Source organism: Camelus ferus, chromosome 4, assembly GCF_009834535.1.
Source record: "Camelus ferus isolate YT-003-E chromosome 4, BCGSAC_Cfer_1.0, whole genome shotgun sequence".
NCBI lineage: Eukaryota > Metazoa > Chordata > Mammalia > Artiodactyla > Camelidae > Camelus > Camelus ferus.
Genome location: NC_045699.1, coordinates 70,605,404 through 70,629,545, shown reverse-complemented (window position 1 = coordinate 70,629,545; position 24,142 = coordinate 70,605,404). Strand labels below are relative to the sequence as shown.

The following is a 24,142-nucleotide window of genomic DNA, read 5'->3' as shown; positions in this document are numbered from 1 at the left end:
AGGAAGTTTGGCATTTAACAGAGCCTGGCACACAGGACACATTCATTCAGTCTGTCATTTATCAGCCAGCTCTTCTGAATTTGCAGAGCCCCGGTAGCATCCCCCAAATACACTAGTCAAGATGTTGATAAGTTTGTTTTATTTCCAATCTGTAGAGATATGTCCGGCACCACACACATGCACACGCACACACTCACATACTGCATCCACTGAACTTGCCTGACACACTCCTTCCTTTTAAATGGCAGGGACAAAGCCATACTTGGCAGTCCCCAAGTCGCTGGTTACATTAGTTAGATTTGGTCTTTCAGAAAGAAGACAGCTGAAATTCTAAGCAGCTGAGCCCTTAGCCAGAGAAGTGAGAGTCCTAGAGCTAACAGCCACAACTTGAAATACATACAGATCCCCCTTCCCAGGGACCACTCTTGAGACCCTCTCCCTCCAGAAGCTGAATTCCAAGAAATGGTGAAGGAACTGGCGGGGTTTCCTAGAACACTACCCATCCAATGAGAACTCCTTCCTGCCCTTTCTAGAAGCTGGGGACACACCCACTTGCTCTCCTCCCTTAAGGAGGCTTCCTGCAGCCTTGTAAACTGTGAAACCCACTGAAATAAGCCTAGTTGGTCCTGCCCTCCTGTCTGAGTGAAGTGCAGATACACTTGCTATGCTGGAAGTCAAGAAAGGTGTTACCTTGCTCAAAGGGCTCCTGTCCCAGAGAGGAGAGGCAATGGGAAGGGGTGGAAACAGGATGGTTGCTCATCTAAGGATCTCAATGGGGGAAAAAGGCAGGGGAGGGAGTAGGGGTGAAGTTTTACATTTACAGGGAGGAATGTTTTGCTGGAGTTTAAACTTCAACTAGGCTTGTGCATTGGAAGCAGCTCCTTAGGCTGAAGACCAGCCAGCCACAGCCAAATAATCTTGTTCCTGAACTGGTTAAGACCAGTGGATTAACCCAACCTGGCCATTTCCCCATCCCCTATCTGCTCCACTCCCTCCAGTTCCTTGGGCTCGTGATTATGGGTCAAAGGAGCCTCAGGGAGCTCACCCTGGCTCCAACTTCCCAGTAGCTCCCAGACTTCTCCTTAAGGCTCTGCAAAGGCTTCTCCAAGACTTTTGCCCGGTCTTGTGCCCAGTTAGCTCCCCAGGATTGCAATAGAGTCACCTCCATATCCTCCTCTTTCCTAACATCTCACTGGTCGTCGCTGGGGTCTGACTTTCCCACTAATCTCTAAATTCCATGAGTCTGTCCATTTTACTACTGGGTTCTTAGCTCTTGGCCCATAACAGGTGCTTAAGAAATATGTTCAATGGATGAGTGCATCTAAGTGCAGAATACAGATGGGGTCAAGGCTGGGGTCCCTGCACAGCCAAGATGGGGCCAGTGTGATAACCTTCCTGCTTGAGTTCTGGGAAGTGTCTTGGGCAGGAAGCTCTGGGAAAGGCAAAACTGCAGAAGCAGGCCTGGCCCTTACCCAAGCCCTGATGCTGCCTGGAGGCACTGAGAAGGGTGAGTCCTGGCCCAGGGCCTTCCCCAAGGGTTGACTCAGGAGATTGCCCTTCCCTGCCCCTTCCCATGTTTTCATCACTGACAGAGGCAGCCCAGAGCAGAGGTGAGGCGTGGGCAGGGCATCTGAACACCAGGGCTCCAATCCAGATCTTCCATCTCCAGATTAACCCATGACTTTGGGCAAGGCACTTAATCCCTGTGGGCCACCAGGGTTTTCTCACCTGTGAACTGAAAGGCCTGGCCCAGCTAACTTACAGGGTGGATCAGGGCTAGGAAACCCTAGTCCATAATAAAGAACACAGGTGACCCTAATCCAATCCCCAAGCTCAAGGTTTTGGGTGATTTGGAAACAGAGTGATGAAATAGACAGCGGACACGGCGCATGCCGGGACAAAGTGGGGGGACTTAAAGCTTGTAACAGGTTGTCAATAAATATCTGTTGAATGACTGAGTGAATGAATGAAGGGTGAATGAATGAATGGCATCAGTAAGGTGTGAAGGCAGATGGGGAAGCACAGTCTGGTTTCAAGCATGTTGGGATCAGAAAGAGAACCCATTCCTCAGCTCCTGGCTTAAGAGCGGTGCTGCCTCTTTGCCATGAGCCTTTAAGCCCTCATTCTCCTACCCTGTTGCCCTCAACATCCTCCCTAAAAGATGGGACTAGACTGAGCTGAATCCCTGCCAAAGGCCTCTGGATCCCCTCTACCTCTGAAGCCCATTGCTGCCCCAGCAAGAGTCAGGGGGGCTGCACCTTCCCTCTGAGCTGCCTGTAAAAGTGTGGCCAGGGGGAAAGGCTAGAGGATTCCTCCTGGAACCTCCTTGCAGGGCTCAAATTGCCAAGCCCCTCTCCTTCTGTAACCTTACTGAGGATGAGAGGCAGCATGGATCAAGGGGGGACCAGCTGGGGAGGAGGGGTACCATGTGGCCACATCATGGTCCACCTGAGACCTGGAACCACCGAGCTGTCCAGGGAAACCCTAATGAAGTCCTGCAGCCTTATCTTGACTCCAGAGGCTTCTTAAAGTGGGCTGAGGTCCTCACCAGGGCCAGGCCAGGGTTCTGGGACTTAGCTCAGAGACCTCCTAGAAGGACAGACAGTGCCAGCTTCAAGTGTGGGAATCACAGCCTTCAGTCTCTCTGTTCTGGCCCTGCCCCCTCTGGTTTTTGGTTTAACGTCAGCCCTTCCGCACAAGGAGAGGACGGGGAGGGAAGAAAAGAGGGAGGCGTGATCCAAGGCTCAGGATTCCCCCACCCAAAGCCCCTTTAAGGCAGATAATTTGTGCTTCACAAAGAGATCACTGATTCTGCTGATGAAAAAACAAACAGACACACAACGACCAAACAAAACAAACAAGACACATCACAACAAGTCAAGAAGGGCAGTGAGACCAGGAGGGAGGAAGAGGAGTGGGGAGAGTGGGTCAGGTCCAGGCTGGGGTCCTCAGGGCAGGCTGGCAATGTCTCTCTCTGGAGGGGGGCCAACTGGCTTGGGGCTGCTCTCGTTGGCTTTTCCTTCAAACATCATGACTCTGGTTTGGAGATGGAGGAAAAAAAAAAAAGAAAAAACACAGGATTAAGACTTCTTCCCTCATCCGGGGAAAGACCATCCCAGCCCTCACATCTGCAAGGTCCTCAACAGAATGTCCTTGCATCCACTCTCCAGCGGGATCTTCCCAGAAGCCAGTGGCAGCAGCTATGTGAAAGGGGCTGCTAGTCCCATTTTACAGAGGAGAAAACTGAGGTGCAGAGGGGCAATGTGACTCCTCAGAGCCACACAGGCAGCCCGAAGCAGGATGAGACCTGTGACTTCTGGCCATGCATTCTCCTCTAACCATGCTGCCTGGAGGAGGCAGAGCTAGGCTAGGCCATGGCTCTGCTCAAAACCCCTTCGTGTCTTCAAAAACCTCCCACTGCTCCAAGGATAAAGGCTGGGGAGCAGAGAATAGGGGTTCAAAGTGTAGACTCTGGAGGGAAACTGCCCAGATTTGAATCACAGCCCTACTCCTTCCCAGATGGTGACTCAAGCAAGACACTCATCCCACTGATGCACTGATGCTCAATGTTTCCAACTGAGAGTGAGGATGCCAAAAGTGCTTCTGTCCTGGAGCTGTTCCAAGTGACAGTGCCCTGCTCCATCTGACTTACTCCCTGGATGCGCTCTTCTAGTCTGCTGGCTTTAAATTCCATCCAGAGTGTGACAGTCCACAAACGGCTCACCTCTGCGCTCCAGATTTCCACAGCCAGCTCCCTTCTCGACCTCTCTCCCCTTGGATGTCTAAGGGCACTTCCAGTTCAGCACATCAAAAACAGCTCTCAATCCCTCCCTGCCCCGTCTGCTCTTCTCTCAAAGCAAACAGCACCATCACTCAGTTAACTCAGATCCCAGACTCCCTGTTTTCCTTTACACCTCACATCTGAGCATTTAAGGATTCCTTCCAACTCTACCTCCAAAATCACTCCCCATTTCAATACCTCCTGCCCACCTGCACTACACCCTCTCCAGGCTGAGTGCCTCATTTCTTACTTGCACAAGTGCACGAGCCTCCTACTGGCCTGCCCGCTGCCACTCTTGCCCATACCACAGTCAAGGGGGCCTTTTAAAAGTCAACTCCCTGCTTAGAGTAACTCCAATGGCATCCCTCCACATTAGCACAAAATGTGAAATCTGTACACCAGAAATTGACACAATACTGTAAACTGACTATACTTCGATAAAAACGTATATATACAAAATGTGAAATCAACCGTGGACTGCAAGGCCCCACATCACCTGGCTCTTGCCCATCTCTGCAGACTCATCCTTCACTCACTGCACTCCAGGCAACCTGGCCTTTGTGCTATTCCTTGAGCATAAAACCATGGTTCTGCCACAGGGCCTTTGCACTTGCCACTTCCTCTGCCCAGAGTGCTTTTCCCCAGATCTTCACATCTCTTCACATCTCTTCACATCTCCCTCACTCAGGGTTCTGGTCAAACATTGCCTTCTCAATGAGATCCTCTCTGCCCACTATCCCATTCATCTCTATTCCTCTTGTCCACTTTATTTTCCTTTGTACTGCACTATTGCAATCTGGCATCTTGTCTTTTTATTTTGTTTTGTTTTGGTCTGTCTCCTGCCATTAGAATGTAAGCTTTGTGAGGCAAGTAATTCATGTGTCCTCAGCACCCAGAGTAATTCCTGACACCTAATGGTGCTCAATAAATCTTCGCTGAATTAATGAATGATAAAGCGAAGGAGTCAACATGCAGACTAGTGTCTGATACATAGTAAACGTCCATTAAATCTTAGGTGTCATTTTAATAGCATGATCACTCTTATTGCTACCACCTGTCTCTCAGGTGCAGCATAATCTGACCTGCATGGTTTTGCCACCACACCTCCTGCCTCATCCCACCCCAAACTAAAAGCTCTGACCAGCCCGAACTGTGTGCTCATACGCAGATCACCCAACTTCCCCTTTGTAAAATGAGACAGGTATATTTTACATTTGTACCTTAGAAGAAGTGAATCTTATAGATACACACCACTATATATAAAATAGGTAAGCAAGAAGGAGTTACTGTGTATAGCACAGGGAACTATATTCAATATCTTATAATAACCTATAATGGAAAAGAACCTGAAAAAGATATATTTAGAGAAGCATATAGTATAACTGAATCACTTTGCTGTACACCTGAAACTAACACAATATTGTAAATAAACTATACTTCAATTTTTTAAAAAAGTTAATCTTATTTCATAAAAGCCAGTGAGTGTCCTCTACAGCTTGGAAAAATACTATGAGACTCTCCAAGGAATATCTCTGCTGCTCGCCAATGGGAAAGTATCCACACAGTGTGATTTTGGCCACTACACTAGGTGTCTGCCGATCAGTCAGGTGCTGGGTTAGACTCCATCTGTGTTATATCATTAACCTGCAGGACATCACTCCACGCAAGATACATATGATCTTCTCTGTCTTAGGATAAAGGAACTGAAACTCAGGGGCCTAAAGTAATTTGCCCAAGGTCGTTTTGGTAGCAAGAAATAGCATCAAGATTTGAATGCCACCTCCCTTTAGAACCAGTTTTTGACTCTATCTTATGCTCACAACAACCCTGTGAGGTAGCAGAGTCTCTTTACAAATGAGGGAACTGAGGCTTGGAAAGTTTCAACAGTGCATATATTATCGTCATCATCACCATCACCGTTGCCACTTACCAAGCACTGATTCCACCAGAGGTTCTGCTACAGGTTAATTTTTCCTGAGAGATACGTATTAACGTGATCATTTGACAGATAAGAAAATCAGGTCCAGTGAAATTAAGAGCCTTGCCCAGTAGGTCACATAGTGAGTTACCTCCTGGCTGGGGTGCCTGAGCCAGGGGCTTCTCCACACACCATGACTTTGCCTCCAGAGGCCCCAGGAGAGGCAGGAGGTACTCACAGCTTGAGGACCGCCGACCGTTTCCCCAGCATCATGTTCACAAAGTCTCGGTAGGAAATGGTGTCGCTGACCCCACCTGTCACCTCTGAGATCATCTTCTTCATCTCCAGGTGGGTCTTGGGGACCCCAAGCTTCTCCATCATCCTCTTTAAAGACATCAGGTCTGCCAGAGGAAAAGCAGATCTGTTAAGTGGAGACAGGATGCTGGGTCGAGTAGGGAAGCTGGCCAACTTCCCTTTGGTATCCTATGCCCAGAAGAAGCCAGGCAGGACAGCACCTCCCTGGAGACTGCAGTCAATGGCCTTTCTTCTCCAGGGAGAATGAACCCATCTCACACTCCCTGCTCTCTTCTGAGGCAGTATGGACTAGTGGTTAGGGACATGGGCTTCTAAAGTCAGACAGACTTGGGCTGGAATCCAGCTCTGCTACTCTTGGCTGTGGGGCCTCGGGCAAATTACTTAACCCCTCGGAACCCCTACTCCCACCAGTGGTTGATAAGATCATTTGGAGTGAGGATGCTCCAAAAGCACCTGGCACACAGCAGGTGCCAATGTAGCCTTTCTTCTTCATTCTGTTGTTCTCTCTGCTGCCACCTGAGGTTCGGGCGAGCCGTGAGCCTGGTGCTCCAGCCACCCCAGAAGCCACAGTGAGGTAGGGTCAGGAAGTCAGACTGACCCAGGCAGAAGTCACACTCCAGGGCTCTGGGTAGCAGCTTCCCCCCACCTGCCACTCCCACCTGCCACTCCCACCCTACAGTCCTGGGCTCCACCTCACTGGAAGAGAGAGGGTGCCAAGAATATCCAGGAAAGCCAACAAAAGAACAAAATTCAAGAAAAACAAGGGAGGCACTGAAGTCACTACACCCCCAAGAAGCTGCTGCCTCTGACCTCCCAGCTCCCAAGATCTGAGACAATTTCCTTTGTATTGTTCCATGAACAATGTGTCAGCGAAGGGTGGTGGGAGTTGGGGTGAGGGTGGGGCAGGGGCCAGTTTTAGGGCCGGAGGAGTGGTGAGCCAGCTCACCCGAGAGGCAGGGCGGGCAGGACTGTTGCCAGACCCCTAGGTGCCAGGATGTCCAGGGCATTTCAAAGAAAGCCGGGCAGTGCGCTACAGGAAGAAGCGAAAGGTCTCCCACACGCTGCTGGCCAGACTCGAAACTGGCAAGACCTTTCTGGAAGGCAATTTGGCAAGATGCTTCAAAAGCCCTTGACCCAGAATGTCTACTTCCTGAGATTAACTCAAAAGAAATAATCAGCAACATGGACAAAGATTCATGCACAAGAACATTTTTCATGGGATTGTCAATAATAGTTAAACTGGACATCATTTAAATGGGAGATACTAAGGCATTGGCTGAATAAATTATAGTCTGTCCCCACAATGGAATATTATGCAGCCATTAATTATATTTCCAAAAAAGTTAGTAATATCTCAAAATACTAACAAAGCATTGTATTTTTAAAAAAGGGAGGTTCCCAAATGGTATAAAACAGTTTGTGATTAGAACAAAGAGTGGAAAAGTATAAACCGGAATATTGATCACAGTCAATTCTGGGAGGTGGGATTGTGATGAAATATTTTTGTCTTTGTGCTTTGCTAGGTTTTCCAAAACTTTTTATGATAACAATGTATTAATTTGATAACCCTAAATTAAATAAATAAATAAATAATAAAGGGATAAAAAATTTTAAAAGGCTAAAAATATTCAAACGGGAGGAAAATGAGAGGAGACAGAGGAGGCAGAGAAATGCAGAGGGAGAACCCACCTGGAAACCACAGGCGGGGATCTGGGCCCTGGCGGCCACTTCATGACCATATGCCCCAAGCAGGCCCCAAGCAAGTCGTTCCACCTTTCTGAGCCTCAGTTTCCTCATCTGTACAATGGGAACAATTAAGGCGGCCTTGACCATGTCATAGAATTACTAGTGAAGGTCAAGGTATGGTCCTGAACATAAGTGCCACGGAACAGGCATTTGTCACCCCCAGCTCCTGGATGGCAGGACACAAGAAAGGTCTGTTGGAACCAATGTCTATGAAAGCCCCTTGTCAACTACAGGACAACGTACAAATGGAAGGACAGGTTTGGGGACAAAGGAAATGCAAGCTCCCTGAGCATCTCCAGCCCTAGGCAGGGGCGGCCCCTCCATCCTGAGTCTGCAAAGCACCTGGAGTGGGAGGCTGAGGCACAGGTAGGGAGGTGGGTGGGGAGGGAAGCAGTAGGGAGCAGAGTTGGGGGCACTGGACCCAGCGTGGGCGGCAGATAGGCTCAAGGCCAGCTTACCTGGCCTAGCCCACTGGGGAAGCTTCAGTGGGTGCCTGTCCACTCATGAGAGCACCCCATGCCCCTCACTCATGCAGGTGGGTCAGTGGAGCTCTCTGGACCCTCCCCTCCTCCCTCCATCCCCACACCCCACAGCACACTCAAGGCCTCACTTACCAATCTCTCCCTCATTGTTCAGGTCAAACTCCATGTACTTCTCTGGAAATCACAGAGCAGAAACTGGCATTAGCTTGGAAGCAGGGTCACCTCCTGTAGGGTCCCAGTGATTCCCTTGAAGGCAACTGGTCCTCCTTATCCCACGTGGGGGCCTTGACGGGAGCCATGTCATTTCAGCTGTTGTCTCTGGAGAAAGGGCTCGCCCAGACTGCACCCTTTGCCACAGGCGTCGTGGAGAAAGGTGCCCAGGGGGCCGCTCTGATCCTCTGCCCAGGAGGGCAGCTGCTTCCTCCCAGGTCCCTGCCAGTGGGGACTGGCTGCATCTGAACAACTGCTAAGTGGCTAGAATAGATTCCCAGCTTTAGAGACACAAGTCTGCAGGGCTTGGGAAGAGCGGGTTGTGGGCAGGAACTGGTCTGTTTTCAGTGTCCCAGGTGATTCTGATGGAGAACCAGGTGTGCGGACCCCCAACTTAAGAAGTCCCTATAGTTCTGAACCTTCAGGGGGGTCATGGGTACCACTGAGAATCCAATGATCTTTCAGGAGAAATGACCTGCCCTTGGTCACAAAGTGGAACACACAGCACCCATGGGTACACAGACCCTCCCCACAAACCTCACCTAAAGACTTTGAGTTAAACCTCCCTGATCTAGGGGTCCAGGGAACCTCCAACAGTGAGGGAAATACTGCAGAGCAATGAGCTTGTATCTCCTGACAAGGCAATGTGTACAAATGTCAGGTGGCCTTGGGCAGGTCACCCCTGCCACCGGAGAGCAGGACCCTCTGGGTCTTTTCTACACCAAGCAGCCAGCATGAGAAAGCCAAGGTACTCCCAGTGACCCTCGAGGCTCCTGTGACCTTCACGAGCATCTGCCCTCCAGCCTCTCAAGCTGCCTGGCCCACCATCCCCCCGGCTCCACTCCCCAGGTCTTGCCGCTCCTGGCCCACCCCCGACCTGCTCCCACTCCTGCTCCAGGCTTGCCACCTCTCCACCTGGAATGTTCCCCCTAGGCATTCTCAGGGCCCTTTCTCATGCCTTCAGGCACCCCCCCCCAGCCTTTCTAACTGGACACCATCACCCCACAAAGCCCCTACTACCATCTGACAGGCTTTCTACTTCCTTGCTCAATCTTCACCACCCCTCCCCAACTAGGACACAGGCTGCTCTGGGCAGGGGCTGTCCTATGCGTTCTCCGCTGTGTCCCCAGGCCCATTCATGGCCTGGTGCCTAGTAAGGCTCATTTGGAGAGCAAATGAGTGAACGATCTGAAACTTCTACAGTCCCTTTGCTTCCAAGGTAACTTCCTGTGGTCCCAGGATGGACCCAATCCTACATCCCAGGAGACCAGAACTTAGACCCCTGGGACCTCTGTTCCTCCTTTCAGAGCCACCTCTGAAGGGTGACCCTATTGGGATTCAGAGGGAAAGGAATGGACTGACCACTCCTCCTCTGAACAGGGAGGGGAGGTGCAGATGGACGGGCAAGGGGTGGGGGTGTCTTTATTCTAGTTCGTTCATTTGTTCTTTCTTTCCTTCCTTCCTTCCTTTGCTCCCTCTTTCCTCCCTTCCTTTGCTCCCTCTTTCCTCCCTTTTTAATATATAAGACACCACTGTGTAATGGTTAAGAGCAGGGGCCTTGGAGTGAGACTAATACGAGCTCAAGCTCCAGCTCTGCTATAGGTGAGCTGTGTGATCCCAGTCAAATGACCCCACCTCTCTGAGCCTGAGTTTCTTCGCTTGTAAATTAAAGCTCACACCATTTCCCTCCCGGCTGGATTGGGAGGATGCAGGGAGATCGCAATGCTAACCACAAGGTCAGCGCTCGACAGTTGCTGAGCCATTGATGTCCTGCCTAAGGACAGCTAAGCTGTAAGTGGTCCAGGGAGCACTTGGCAGGTTCTTTGCCCTGGAGCAGGGACGATGCCCACATTGCCAAGACTCTAGGGGGGATGCAGCCTGGAGGATGTTCGAGTGGTCCCCCAGCGCGCCCAGGGCTCCCGCATCCCGGGTGCATCTCTTGGGCAGGAAAGGTGGGTCTGTTCCGCTCCTTCTGTGTGCGGCTCCTCTCCTTTTGAGCCGCTGGCTGAGACCCAAGTGCCAGAGCCCGGAACAGAGGGACCTTTATGCCGCCCCCTCTCCGCAGGGGCTCCTGGGCCCTGTTTTCTTTTCATCCCATGCTGCTGGGATTCAATGGGCAGAAACTCTGCTCCACTGTGGCGACACAAACGTCCATTCTCCGCAGGGGCTCCCGAGACGCTCCACCGCGGAGGGGGCGAGGCAAGGGCTGCTACAAAGAGCCGATTGTGTGCTGTGGGGCCCCGGGAGCGAGCAGGGCCTGGGCAGCGGCGGACAGGAGCCAACCTGAGCCCTGCTGGGCAGCCGGAGGGGAGAGAGGGGCAGGGGCAGGCCAGGGCCTGCAGGCTAGGGGTGAGGGGCCCGTGCCCCACACTGGGCACCCCATCTCGCAGCCCCCTGGGAAGAGGGGCGTTCTGGATGACACAGGGTGCAGCCTGGCCCTGTTGGGTGAGGAACCCTGTGTGTGAGGGCAGAGAGGCCCGCCCAGCTCTCCTGGGAGGGTGGGCAGCCCGCCCCAGCTCACCTTTGAAGGCTGCAAGCTTTTCTGGCAGGTCCTCTTCATCACTATACTTCTGGTCACAGAGAAACTCCTACAGAGGGGAGAGGGCAGCGCTGAGCAAGGGGGCAGTCGGCAGAGCTCACCAACACACAGGCCCCCTGCCCGGTGCCTCCTCTCCTGCCAGGTGGCCGGGCCTGGCCAGGCAGAGCAGGAGGCTTCCGTGTTTGTCCTTGGCCTTCTGTCAACCCTCAGAGGCAGACCTGCAGAGTCCACCCTGGGGGTAGGAAACATGCCCAGCAGCTCGGGGTGGGGCCCGGAGTTTCTGCTCTAGCAAACTGAACACCTTCAGTCAGCCTCTGAATTATAGGCGCAGGGACCTGGGCTTCCCCACAGGGCACCCCCATTCCAGGATCCATGAAGCCATGAGCCCCAAAGACAAGCCGCTTGGTTCCAGCGTTAAGTTCTTAGGTATGTAACCCTGAGCGAATTGATTCCTCTTTAAATCGCTATAGCTTTGCCTGCCAAATGCGTATGCTGATCACAGCCTCTTCTGGAGTTTGTATGAGAATCCCAGGAGCATGTATAAATGAATCTTGACAGCTTAGTAAACAGCAGCTGTCCTATCGTTTGTCTCTCTAGCCAGAAAATAACTACACATATCTTATGAGGTCACTTACCCTCTTACCTGTGTCCTCACCTGTAAAATAGGATGCACCTGCCCCCTCAGATGCTTGCAGAGACTCAGATGAGTCCTTTCAGAACCAGATGGGCTGGGGAGGGGTGGAGATCGGGGTGGGACTAACGACAGGCTCCAGAATGAAGCACTTACCCCCATGGTCTCTCCAGATATCCCAGGGGACCCAAGAGGTAGCTACTATTATTAGTCTCATTTTGCAGATGAGGAAACTGAAGCTCCCAGAGACAGAACTTCACTCAGCTCTGTCTGATTTAGAGCCTGCATCTTTAACCTTGACACTTAAAGATGCGCAGATAGCAGGCATTCATCTGGCTTTAAAACAAAAAGCCAACAGTTAGTAAGCATCCACTAGGCTGGGTGCAGTGGCGGAAATTTTACTTGCCTTGTTGCTAATCCTCAAGCGGCCCTAGAACCTCAAGCAGATGAGGAAGCAGAGGGTGTGTTCCCATCCTAGCACGGGAGTCTGCAAATCCTTTCTCTTCTCTGGACCTTGCTTTCCTCATTGAGCCAACTGGATGTGGCCATTGCTCCTCCAGTCCTTCATTCATTCAATAGTTTTTCAGGGACCACAGCGCACACTGCTCTGTTCTAGGCATCAAGGGAGCAGGTGAAGAGAGGGTGTGGAGGAAGGGGAACCCTCCTACACTGTTGGTGGGAATGTACTTGGTGCAGCCATAATGGAAAACAGTATGGAGATGCCTTAAAAAGCTAACAATAGAGTTACCATATGATCCAGCAATCTCACTCCTGAGCATATATCCAGAGAAAACTCTAACTTGAAAAGATACATGCACCCAATGTGCATGGCAGCACTATTTACAATAGCCAAGACATGGAAGCAACCTAAATGTCCATTGCTAGATGACTGGATAAAGATGTGGTTTAGGTATACAATGGAATACCACTCAGCCATCAAAAAAAAAAGAACAAAATAATGCCATTTGCGGCAACATGCGTGGACCTAGAGATGATCATTCCAAGTGAAGGAAGTCAGACAGAGAAAGACAAATATCATATGGTATCATTAATATGTGGAATCTTAAAAAATGGCACAAATGAACTTATATACAAACCAGAAAGACTCATAGAGAAAACAAACTTATGGTTCCCAAAGGGGAAAGGAGGGGAGGGATAAATTAGGAGTTTGGGATTTACAGATACAAACTACAATACATAAAATAGATAAACAACAAAGTCCTACTGCAGAGCATAGAGAACTGTATACAATATCCTGCAATGATCTATGATGAAAAAGAATAAGAAGAATATATATGTATCACCGAATCACTTGCTACACACCAGAAACTAACTCAACATTGTAAATCAATTATACTTTAATTTAAAAAAGCAGGGAAGGGGAGAAGGTTAACATCAAGGTGAGTAAGACAAGATCCTAAAATTACAGGAAGCCTGTGTTTTAAATGATGTTAAATGTTACCTAGGTCTAACTAAAACACAGTTTGAAGGCCCTATCTGCCCCTCCCCAATCCAGTTTCTTTCCCTTCCCAGAGGTAATCATGATGCTGAACTTGAGGTTTCTACCATGGATGTTTTGCCTATTACAACTATGCCAACTACTATTGTAAAAAGACAACTTATACATTAACTTTGAGGGGTTAAATTTTTTTCTAATTCCAAGTTTTGGAACATTCCACATAAATATGTACTTGAAGTTCAATACATGATCTTTTTAATGAAAAAAAAAAGTTACCTAGGTCAATCACTCAACCTGTCTAAATTCCTGCTGTCATGTCCCAATTAAATGACCTAGTCTGTACTTACACACCTCCTAGGACAGGGGACTCACTACCTCTCCAGCCAGTCACTATAAGGAGAATATAGAATGGGAGAATGACAGGAATCTAAATGATGCTAAAGCACTCTGGGCTTGGATCTCAAGGGTACCCACCTCCTCAGGGACCTACCTCTCAGTGGAGACAACCCGCTGTGGGCAGTTAGTACCAGGTTCAAACGTCCGCGCTCACTAAACAATGGATAGGGTTGACTGTGAGACAGAATCTGATCCCTTCCTGGGTTCAAGTTCCTCCATGCTCACTCAGCACCCTTTGGCAGAGTAGGAGGAACCCACCTGCCCCCGCCGCCAACGTGGTTCCCCTGGCTGGGTCAGGGGGGCTCTGATTGCCCCCTTGCTTTTTGGTCGGCACTATGCTATCCCATTCAATCCTCACAGCCACTGTTAACTGACTTTACAGGTGAGAACAGGAGGACCAGAGACGTTACTAACACGTCTAAGGTCCCCAGGAGATGCGGAAGCTCAGGGTGGGTTTGGAACCTGCGTCTATCAGACTCCAGGGCTCATGCCTCTAGCAGCCAGGTGAGCGGAGGGCAACCCCAGGGCCCACGGGGTCCAGCTGGCCCGGCCACAGCCTCACTCGGGGCCTCATTACCATGGCCTCCTGCACCATCCAGGAGCCTGTGAGTAATACAGAACAAACACCTCCAGGGATCTAGGCAGACTGGGTTCGAGGGGTAGGACAAGGTCCTTGGTCTCAGGGGCAAATCACACACGGGCAAATGCAGAACAACCAGGTGAGGCTGAGAGGAAGGACAAGAGCTCAGCCTGAACCACTGAATAACCACATCCACCCCTGGACCTCACCCTGGGCCAGGTGTTCAGCAGCCATAGCAGCCCCAGGGCATCCAGGATTATTGTCTTTTCACTGATGAAGCCTTAGCCTTTATCACCACCTAACATGCCATGTCATTTGTGTCCCGCGCTCCCCACCCCCCACCACTGGAGTGGATGCCTCAGCCAGCCTAGCCTCCCTTCTCTGCCTGCCCCATGCCTGGTGCGCTCCCACCTTGGGACCCGTGCTCTAGCTGTGTCCCTTACCTGGAGTGCGCAGGTCTGCATGTCACCTCCTTCAAGTCTTTACTCAACTGTCACCTTCTCAATGAGGCCAACCTCATCCACTCTGCCCACCAGAGTCCCCACCTCCACTTCCAGTCCACCTTAAGAAAACACCTTTTATTCCATGGGATGAGTCACCTCTCTAACACAATGTAATTGCTTTTGAAGGGTGTTGCCCATTATCTGTCTCCCCCGACAAGGTGCCACAGGATAGATGCTCAATAATATTTGCAGGAGGGGTCAATGAATTGAGACTCAGAAAGGATGAACAACTAGCCCATCAAGGCAGCCCGGCTAGCAAGTGGCTGAGCTGGGATGAAGCTCCCCAGCAGAGGCTGCCTGGGTTCCCTCCCCGCACAGAGCTGAGGAACAGAAGTGACCCAATGAAGCGGGTGCTGGAAGGATGCTGGGAGGAGGCAGGGCCTCGGTTACAGGCTCTAGGAGGATGTGTTTACTGCCTCTGCCCCATGGATGCCTAGCAGCCAGCCGTGCCCAGCACATAGTAGGTGCTCAAAAAACATTATTGAATGAACGGAGAAGACGGCCACTCAGCCCAGAATGACTTTCTCCACTCTCACTCCTGAAATGGCCAGGCAGCGTTGCAAAAGCATGCGTCTGTGTGTGACAGACTGGGGAGGACTCAGAGACTGAAATCACATGTTTCCTTAGAGCCAACAATGACAAATGCTCGAGCCACAGAGCGTCCAGGGGTGGGAGAAGCAGCTGACCCATTCATGCGTGGGCCGGCAGCCCTCACTGACCCCGGGCTTGGGGCAGCTGTGTGGACCATGCCTTTGGCAGGGGCCCGGGGAGGCCGGCAGGCGGGTGGCAGGAAACAGGAGCTCCACTGGCTGTGGTGCCAGCAACCATCCCACCTCTGAGCTTTGGGTTCCTGGTTCCTGCCTGCGCATAGCCCACAGCTTCCTTCTACCAGGCGTCCTCCCCCCATAGCCCTGCCCCGCCTCAGGGCACAGTCCCACCCACTGCGCAGGTGCCTTGTCTGTCCAGACTCCAGTACCCACCCCCCTGCCCTGAATGGGCCCCCAGGCAGAGGAGATGGAGATAGAACTCAATCCAGACATTTGGAAAAAGAAAGGAAAAAACAGAAGGAGGGCAAGCTGGAGCCAGGTGCCTAGGTTTGAGTGTGAAACCTGCTTCATTTGTCTGGGCCTCAGTTTCCCCATCTGTAGGAAGGATAAAAATATTTACCTCACAGGCTTGTCCTGAGAATTATAGTAAGTAAATATACATCAAGTGCCTAACACAGTGCCTGCCACTTAGTAAATGTGAAATAAATGTTACCTATTTATTACTATTACCGTCTGAAATTTATATACATTCAGTCCACTTAGATTACTCACAATTCATCAGCCAGAGACCACCATTGACTATGAAATCGATTAAGAAGGAAACCCCACCCCCAGCTTAGGCTGGTTAGTTCTCTTCTCCCTTTCTGGATGGCCCCATTTGACAGATGGGACAACGGAGGCCCAGAGATGTTGCTCAACTTACTCAAGATCACAAAGTTTGAATAATGCAAGGCCTCGCCCCTTCACCATCCCAGCTCCCTCCCTGCCCCAAACAACACCTGGCTACATGTTTCTGGGCAAAGAAAGTCAATACTGGGAGTTACCTTTCCTCCTGGGCAGCTGCAGAAGGAGGTTATTCCAGGGGCCAAGGAACCACTCTATAGCTCTCTAGGGGCCTGGGCAGGGTGTGTGGTTTACTCTAGCCCCACCCCCTACTCCAATCCACTGTCCCCTAAAGACACATTTTTTTTTGGCTGCAGAAACTGCCATCAGGGCCTCCAGATATGAGGGGTGCAGGGGGCCCCTGGGCTCTGACAGTGACTATTGATATGCAGAGAGGAACGTCTAGAGGCCTTGGTGGCCCCTGGTAGGGCCCTGGCAAAGAACCAGGAAACGCAGGCAGGGAGGAGCCTGGGGTCAAAAACAGGAAGCTGTGAGCCAGGTGGTCACTCTTTAAGCCAGTGCCCCCAGGGAAGGCCTAGGGGGGTGGCAGAGCTGTTCCCACGTCCACAGCAGGCACAGAACCCCGAAGGGATGCCTGACAGCATCCAGCTTGTCCTCTTTGTTCAACAGCTGAGGCCCCAGAGGGAAAGGTCTTGACTAAACCATCTATCCTCCAGGCAAGTGTAAGGCAAGCAAGGCAGAAGGATGGGGCAGGGAGGCTGAGTTCAAATCCTAGCTCTGTGACCCTGGGCAACTTGCTTTCCCACTCTGGCCCTCAGTTTCCTCATCTTTAAAATGGAATCATAATGATAGACCCTTGTCACTGGGTTGGCGTCAAGATTAAATGAGCTGGGATCTGTGTCTCCTGGCCTACAGTCCTAACAAACCCCAAATAAACTCATTTTTTGGCCTCAAAATAAATAAATAAATAAACAAGCTAACTGCATAGAAAGAGCCTGGCTCCTAGGATACTTACTAAGGGTTAGCAGTTCTCATAATGTTTGGATCACTCACACCAACAGACTCAAGCTATACCAAGAGGCAACTGTGAGCAGGGGAAGGGCAGGGAAGAGACCCACCCACAACTTTCTTTCTCCCTCATTGTGCCACGAAGCCCTCCTGGTGAGCCTTGAGCCTCTGGTCATTCCTCCTCAAGGGCCTTGGACACCTGGCTGAGCTGGCAGTGACAGGCCATCCACTTGGGACAGGGTCCTGCCATCTCAGCCCCACGGGACAGTGCCCGCAGCTGCAAGGGCTCACTGCTACCTCTCTTGGGCTTCTCCAGCCCTGATGCACACCAGACTCTCCCCCCATCCCAGAAGCCCCATCCAAGTGCTCATGCCTAGGAAGGGCTGTTTCCCAAACCAGCAGAGGTTGGCAGCCCCCGCTGTGTCCCAGCCTCTGGATCCTTGCCACTTGTCTGCTCCCCCACCCGCCACCCCGACTTAACTCTCTTTCTGGGCTGGTACCTCGAGCACCTGCTCCTGGATGCTTGCTCCTGGCCCTCCAGGTCCACTTTTATGTATTAGCTGCAGCAGAATTTTCAGGCTGACAGATTATCACCATCTTGCAGGCCATCCAAAGGGCTGGTGGCTGAAGCCCTGGGCAAAAACTTGTAGGACAGGCGGCACCATGCCTGGCTGTGTGGCCTCTGACACAGCTGACAGGCTCTTAAAGGGTCAGGACCGGACCACACATGCCCAGCCTGGTGCCTGGCGTGTAGCAGGGGCCTGTAACAAGCACCCACAAGGACAGCAGGCTCACACTCCCTGTGGCAGCTCTGGGTCCTCATCCAGATGCTGCTTCCTCGCCAATAGATGGGGCAGCCAAAGGAAAACATCCCACCAACTACACAAATGAAGCAGAGCCTGCAGAAATTCCATCTCCAGCTTCCTGTGACATGGCCACACTGAGGTCGAGACTGGCTGGATCTGCAGGGATACTGAATCCTCGAAGGCTCACGTGGCTGTTATCACCATCTCCCTTATAATATATTAAGGAAGAGCAAGAGAGACGGGTGCCCGGCGATGCCAGCTGGGCACATTCACCTGGGCAGGGGCAGGGTGGCACTGCCAGGACACAGGAAAAGAGACACACCTGTTTTGTGCCTGGGTCAGGTCTCAGAGGGCCCCCACTGCTGGGCAGGGTACCCCCAGCCCTGCACAGAGATACCCAGCCTACCAGGCCCAGTTCTTCCCAGCACAGATGGCACATGGGTCCTGAAATAACCATCAGGCACTGAAATGCTACAGGAAATGCTGAGTGTCCTTCATTCGACCCAGGAGGGCCGAGAAGGCGGGACTGGAGCCAGAGATCCTTATCCACATAAGCAAGAGAGGCTGGTGTCACAGCTAGGCCACGGCTACCTGGTGGACAGGGGCCAGGGCAGGCCCTGGGCAGCATCTGGAGACCAAATCCTGGCTCTGCCACTTCCTGGCTGTGTGACTTTGGATGGGTGACTTCACCTGGCTGAGTCTCTGTTTCCTCATCTCTAAAATGGGAGGCCTGCTACTCCTTGTCCCACGGGGATGTTTACAGATTCTTGCCGTGCATCTGATCAGCGTTCCACTGAGAGGAGTCAGTGAGATGATGTACGTCAAACATCGGGCCCGGAGCAAAGAGCGACTCACGTTATTTTGTTAAAGATCTTGGCCTCTGGCCAGCTCAAGCTGCAGCTCTCACCATTCTCCCGGCTCCATCCCAAGGGTAGGGGCGCTCTCAGGGGCACCCACCCAGCCCCACAGCTTCCCTCTGTCCCTGTAGGAAGCTGGAGAGAGTTTGTCCCATTGCCATATAAGGCCGGGTCTGGCTGGCCCCGGGGTCACCTGCCATGCCATCGGGGCACAGGGAATGTCAGCTATGTGGGGGGAATAGGAGGCGTGTGCTGGTCCTGCCTGCTCCAGTAGTGCCGAGAATGCGCACACGCAGATGGACACACACATGCGCACACTCACGCACACACATACACACATGGCCCAGAGGTGGGCTGGGTGTCCATAGAGGAGACCAATCAAGCTCAGAGATTGAGAGAAGAGGCTGGGTTCCAGTGTGGCTGTTTAAACCCCTCTGAGTCTCATTTTCTGTAAAATGGGAATAGACAGAACGTCGCAGGGTTGGAGTGAGCATCCAATGAGATAATGTCCGAGGCACGCCTGGCACACTGCCTGGCACACTGCCTGGCACATGCCGAGTGCTCAGAAAATGACAGCTAAAATTAGAGCGAAACTGCAAAAAGTGCATTTTCACACAGCTCCACCTGGACCTCTAGGCCCACCCAGTTCTCCTCCTTTTACTCCTGAATCCCTTATACTAACAATGGCCAAGACTGAACTACCTCACTGCCCTTTGGAAGCTGGCCCACCCCAGCGGGGTAGAAGGGCCACAGAGGGAACTGGGGTGTTGGCCCAGAGAAGCCCCCAGGCCTGATAGCTCTGTCCCCAGGCATCACCCACAGCGATGACCAAGCACATGCAGTGAGTGAGTCTTGAAGCCCCATCTTCCACGCCTTCCGGCTTCCCCAGGGCCACTGGGCAGCTGCTCAGCCCAGCCCCCCAAAAGCCCCGCTCCAGTGGGGCAGTGAAGCTGCACCCCAAAGGCAGGCAGTCTGGGCTGCCAACACGATTGCTTTTAGAATCCACTCACCCCAGGGAACTTCCGCTGTGACCATAGCCATAGGTGAAACAGACTCAGACCCCTAACACAGTGACTCCCTCAGAGTCTGCAAGGAGTTTTAATCTGTTCATCTCCACCAACTCTATGATTCTGCCAGATGAGGGGGTCTGGTCCAGGCTGAGCAGCCAGCATATCTCAGACCTTGCCCCTAGGTTTCTACTCCTGCACCTTTAAGACCCAAACAAACCAATGATAACAATCAGGACAGAAGCCAGCTCTCCTGTGTGCTTTACATAGATTATTTCAGCTGGAAAATCACAACAGACCTACTCCCATGAACTCAAGTGGCTTGCCCAAGGTCACAGAGCCAGTGAGCGTGCCCCCCCCATCCCCGTCCCCGTGACTCTAAACTGTGGTGGGGCCATCTTGACCCGCTGTGGTGGGAAGCAGCAAGCTTCTGGTTTGATCCTGGAGACTCCTTCCTCCAGGGGCCCAGAGCCTGGGTCTCAGCAGCCCAACTCACACAGTAGATCTCAGAATAGCACCCAGGCAGGGAAAGGACACTAGACCGGAAGCTCTGCCACTGGCTTCTGTGTGGCCTTGGCCAGTTGCTTGCCCTCTCTGGGCACTGGGGTCCTGAGGTGATTAGACACAGCCCCTTTTTGTTCACTTTCCCCAATTCCAGTGTATCCAGATCAGTCCCTGAGAGGCACAGCCCCTCCCCTTTCTGAGCCAAGCCAGTACACCTCCCAAAACCCTGTAGCTCCCCTCCTGTCCCCATCTACTCCCCCCGCCACCCCCCATCAAGGGCAGGGTTGGCATAGAAAGTCCCACACACTCTCAGCTTCCCTGGTTTGTCCAACTACAGTCACTTCTCCGCCATCTCCAGCTGTCTCTGGCTCAGGGTCCTCTGGCTGTGGGTGGATTCAACTGGCTTGGAACCTGCCAGGCTGAGTGGCCCAGGGGGCTGTATGAGGTCAGGGTTCCAGGCTCCTGTCCAGAGGGCAAGAGCAGCCAAGACCGAGGCTGGGCTAGCTGCAGAGTGAACTGGGAGGGAGCCCAGCAGCCCGGACCCCTGAGAACCCCAGCCAGACGTCCAGTCTCCGTTTCAGCTGTGCTCCAGATGGCACCAAGAAGCAAGGTGAGGATGGTGATGAGGGGGCTGGAGTTTACCTGGTGGGACCCTGGGGTCCCCAGAGACCTCCATGGGATCCCTACGGCCAGGGGAGTGAAATCAGGCTGCCTAGTCCAAGAAAATCAAGGAGGGAATCAAGACTGCCAGCCCCTGGCAAGATTTCAGACCTACTACTGTGTGGCAGTGGTTGGACCCACCTCCACACAGCCCCCACCAGGACCCTGCTGATGCTCACCAGCTTTCCACTTTGGGACTCTGAACTGGGCTCAGATCTCAGGTGCCCAGTAGCCTGGCGGAGCCAGCAGGGGGAATGTCCAGCCTTGGTTCAGTGGGCATGCCTCTGCAACCAGTTAGGAGGGAACCTGGAGACATCCTCCTCAGGAAGTAATCCGAGAACCATCCATGGAGGTCTTCTCTCAGGCCGGGTGCTGGACCAAGTGTGCTAACTACATGCCTTCCCTCACTCCGCCCTCATGGTGACCCTGGCTCTGTGACGAGGGGTCGTTGCTGAAGCCCACAGAGCCGGAACGCGATGGAGACCAGATCCGAGCCTGGGTCTTGCTGTGCTGCCTTGGAGTTTTGGCCAATCCAAGCAGGCCCTGACACTTGTCCTTATCTTCTAGAATTTAAATGGTCTTTAAGCAAAGGTCTATAAGGTCCCATCGTATGCCTGGCAAGAGCTGGCAGGATTTCTCTGTGGAGATCCACTAGGACTAGCAAGCAAAGCACCAAGTCTCTAAGGCAACCTTTCCTAAAAGTTGGAGTGAGAAGGAGTTGTGGGGATGGGAGTGGGGGTCAGGTAGGAGGCCAACACTGCCCCAGGTTCCAAAAGCAGCCTGATCTGGACTTGCTGTGCCATCTCGGGACAGCCACCTCACCTCTCTGGGCCTCTCTTCCCTCCCTCCCTCCTTCACTGTAAAACTGGGGACTCCCTGGAGCCTTCAGGGGTCCCTTCCAGCTCCAAGTTGTAGTAGCAGGTCTTGGGCGGGCTTCGGGGGAGCCCGGGGGCAGGCCCGGAGGCATCAGCGCTCCTGGGAGGGCCTTACCTCTCTAGTCTGAAAGTAACAACTTGCAACCCGAGACTAGAGGGCGGTGGAGAGGGTGGTGGGGGACCTACCTGGAGTCGGAGGCACAGAAACAGGGCTGGAGGGAGGAAATTGGGGGAAGCCCGGGTGAAGGAGAGGAAGGGGGGGTTGATTTAGCGGGAGGCACAGCCTCACGGACGGAGGTGGGACCCGCGGTGCGCTGGGAGCTTTGGGGGCGATTCGCAAGCTGCCCTTGGCGGCGGCGGGGCTGGAAAAGCGAAGGTGGAGGCGCGCGCTTACCCGGTTGATCTCCGCCAGCCGCCTCTCCTGCCGGGCTTTAAGCAAGCCGAACGCTTTCCCTCCTGGAGGAGACAAAGAGGCGGCCCGGGAAGCGGGGGTCTCCCCGGGCCGCGCGCCGTCGGCCCGCGCCCGCTTCCCGCAGACCCCACCGACCGCCCCGTGCGCGCAGGTGGCGGGTGGGGGACACCGGGCGGGGGCCGAGGGGCGAGGGACAGCGGGACAGGGGGGCGGAGCAGGGGCGCGGGACAACGGGGAGGCAGCGGCGCCTACCTTGGAACCTGTTGCTGAGCGCGACCGACATGGTGAGCACCGGGCTCCTGACGGCTCGGGGCTTCGCGGCCTCGGCGAGGGACGAGGAGGAGGGACGGGCGCCTGGTCCGAGCTCCCGCGGCGTGTGGCGGCGGGACCGAGGGGCGGAGGGATGGCGCGGGCGGCCGGACACTCCCCTCCCCCCCTCCCCCTCCCCTCCCGGCCCGCCTCCCCTCCCCGCCCCGCCGGCCGGCCGGCCGCAGGCATCAAAGCGGCTATTATGCGGGACGCCGAGCCCGCGGGCCGGCCCCTCTGCTGGAGGACGCGGAGAATGCACAGCGCGGGGGCCGCCCGTGAGCACCTCCCTCTCCGCTCCCGCTGGGACCTCGACAAGCCCCTTCCCGCTCGGGGCTGCGGTTTCCCCATAACCAGAACGGGGACAACCTTTGTACGCACTTCGTGGGGTGGCTGTAAGGATCAAACGCGGGTCCCAGCCGCAGGGAGTAAGCGCTCAACCAACCCGGGCTGTAAACGTTACTACAGCCTCTGCGCAGGACGCACTTTTAGAAGGAAGGTCTACGTTCCCAACTTTTATTCTTAATTCTTGAAAAGCTTTAAGTTTTTGTTAAGAAAACACATAGTGACAAACTACCACTAGGCTCTCAGTGACACTTGAAATCTGAGCGAGTTACTATTTTGTTAATAAAACTTATCTCTTGGGCACTCACAGACTGCACCAACTTTGCCAGGTTGACACAGGATATATGCATTATATCATTTAATTCTCAATACTCTGTGAAAGAGGATTCAGCATTTCCATTTCACGGAAAAGTCAGAAAGTTGACGCCTGGCATACAGGTCCACTGGGATGATAAACCAAGCCTCTAACTCCAGGAATAGTGTGGCCCAGGGTGCAGAAACTGCGGACTCGTCCAAATCAGGACATTACTGAGAATGAAGGGCGGCACTTCTAATAGTTACGCTGGGGTCACAGGCACGGACGGGGACTATCCTGGGCAAAGAGCACACCTGGTCGCTAGTAATATCCCCCCCACCCCCCCAATACCCACACATAAACTGAGTCCCTGGGGATTGGATCCAGGAAGTCCCCTTCCCACAGGCTTGCCTCCTTCTTGACCCCTAGGACTGGGATCTTGAGACCAACTGGTTTTCTTTTTTTTCTGTAGCTGCCCCCGGGGAGGGAAGAGGCCAGGCTGCCCCAAGGTAGAGGGGTAGACAGAGGGCTAATGCCAGAGCAGCAGTTTGCCAGGGGGCAGGACCTACCTCCCCAGCACAGCCAGCTACTCTCCTAGTCCTATCCACACCCCTTCCTAGAGTTTGGATATGGCCAAGCTGTGTGATCTTGGGCAAGGCACTTGACCTGTCTGAGCTTTAATCTTCCAGGTCTGCAGAATGGGGGAGACAAGTGCTTCTCACTCAGCAGGGGCTGTTGTAAATTTTATTACTGTCAGGGTGGTTTAGGCAGATAGGAGTTATAACCCTTGGTTGATGGGAGATGTTCCGTCTGGAGGCCAGAGAAGAGAGCTGACTTAGAACAGGGCCCTCATAATGCACTTCCTGGTCTAGGCTCAGATGGCCTGTTGTCCTGACTGGTTGGCCCCAGTCAGTGGTTCTGCAGGGCAGAGGCCACCCCACCTTCCTCTGCTTAGCTGCTGGGCTGCATTACTAACCAGATGTTCAGCAGCTGCCACATTCCACCCAGCCGCAGCCCCACCTCTGGGGACAGAGAGTGACTCCCCACACACCAGGCATGACAGGATTGTATGAGTCATGAGATGTCAGGCCTGAGGTACGTCACTGGGAACAGAGA

General features: G+C 53.1%; 1 protein-coding gene across 2 annotated transcripts; it reads right to left on the bottom strand.

The window, feature by feature from the left end:
- Positions 1-122: 122 nt before the first annotated feature.
- AIF1L (allograft inflammatory factor 1 like) lies at positions 123-22,593 on the bottom strand. 2 transcript variants are annotated; one of them, XM_032478687.1, is made up of 6 exons: positions 22,333-22,501; positions 22,063-22,124; positions 10,974-11,040; positions 8,375-8,416; positions 5,938-6,100; positions 123-3,036 (listed from the first exon to the last, which is right to left on the bottom strand). In XM_032478687.1, exons 1-6 carry the CDS (start codon positions 22,361-22,363, stop codon positions 2,949-2,951), a joined length of 453 nt encoding a protein of 150 aa, XP_032334578.1. In that variant the 5' UTR covers positions 22,364-22,501; the 3' UTR covers positions 123-2,948. The 2 variants fall into 2 exon arrangements, with proteins under 2 accessions (XP_032334578.1, XP_032334577.1); XM_032478686.1 differs by lacking the exon at positions 22,063-22,124 and having other exon boundaries at positions 22,333-22,593.
- Positions 22,594-24,142: the final 1,549 nt, after the last annotated feature.

Bases quoted from the DNA above. Each gene is read 5' to 3' on its own strand.
- AIF1L (XM_032478686.1), bottom strand. From the start codon at position 22,578: ATGCCTGCGGCCGGCCGGCCGGCGGGGCGGGGAGGGGAGGCGGGCCGG. The intron at 11,041-22,332 runs GTAGGCGCCGCT...TCCCCTCTGTAG, and splicing joins GCTCAGCAACAGGTTCCAAG to GAGTTTCTCTGTGACCAGAA. The intron at 3,037-5,937 runs GTGAGTACCTCC...TCTCCAAACCAG, and splicing joins CGGTCGGCGGTCCTCAAGCT to AGTCATGATGTTTGAAGGAA.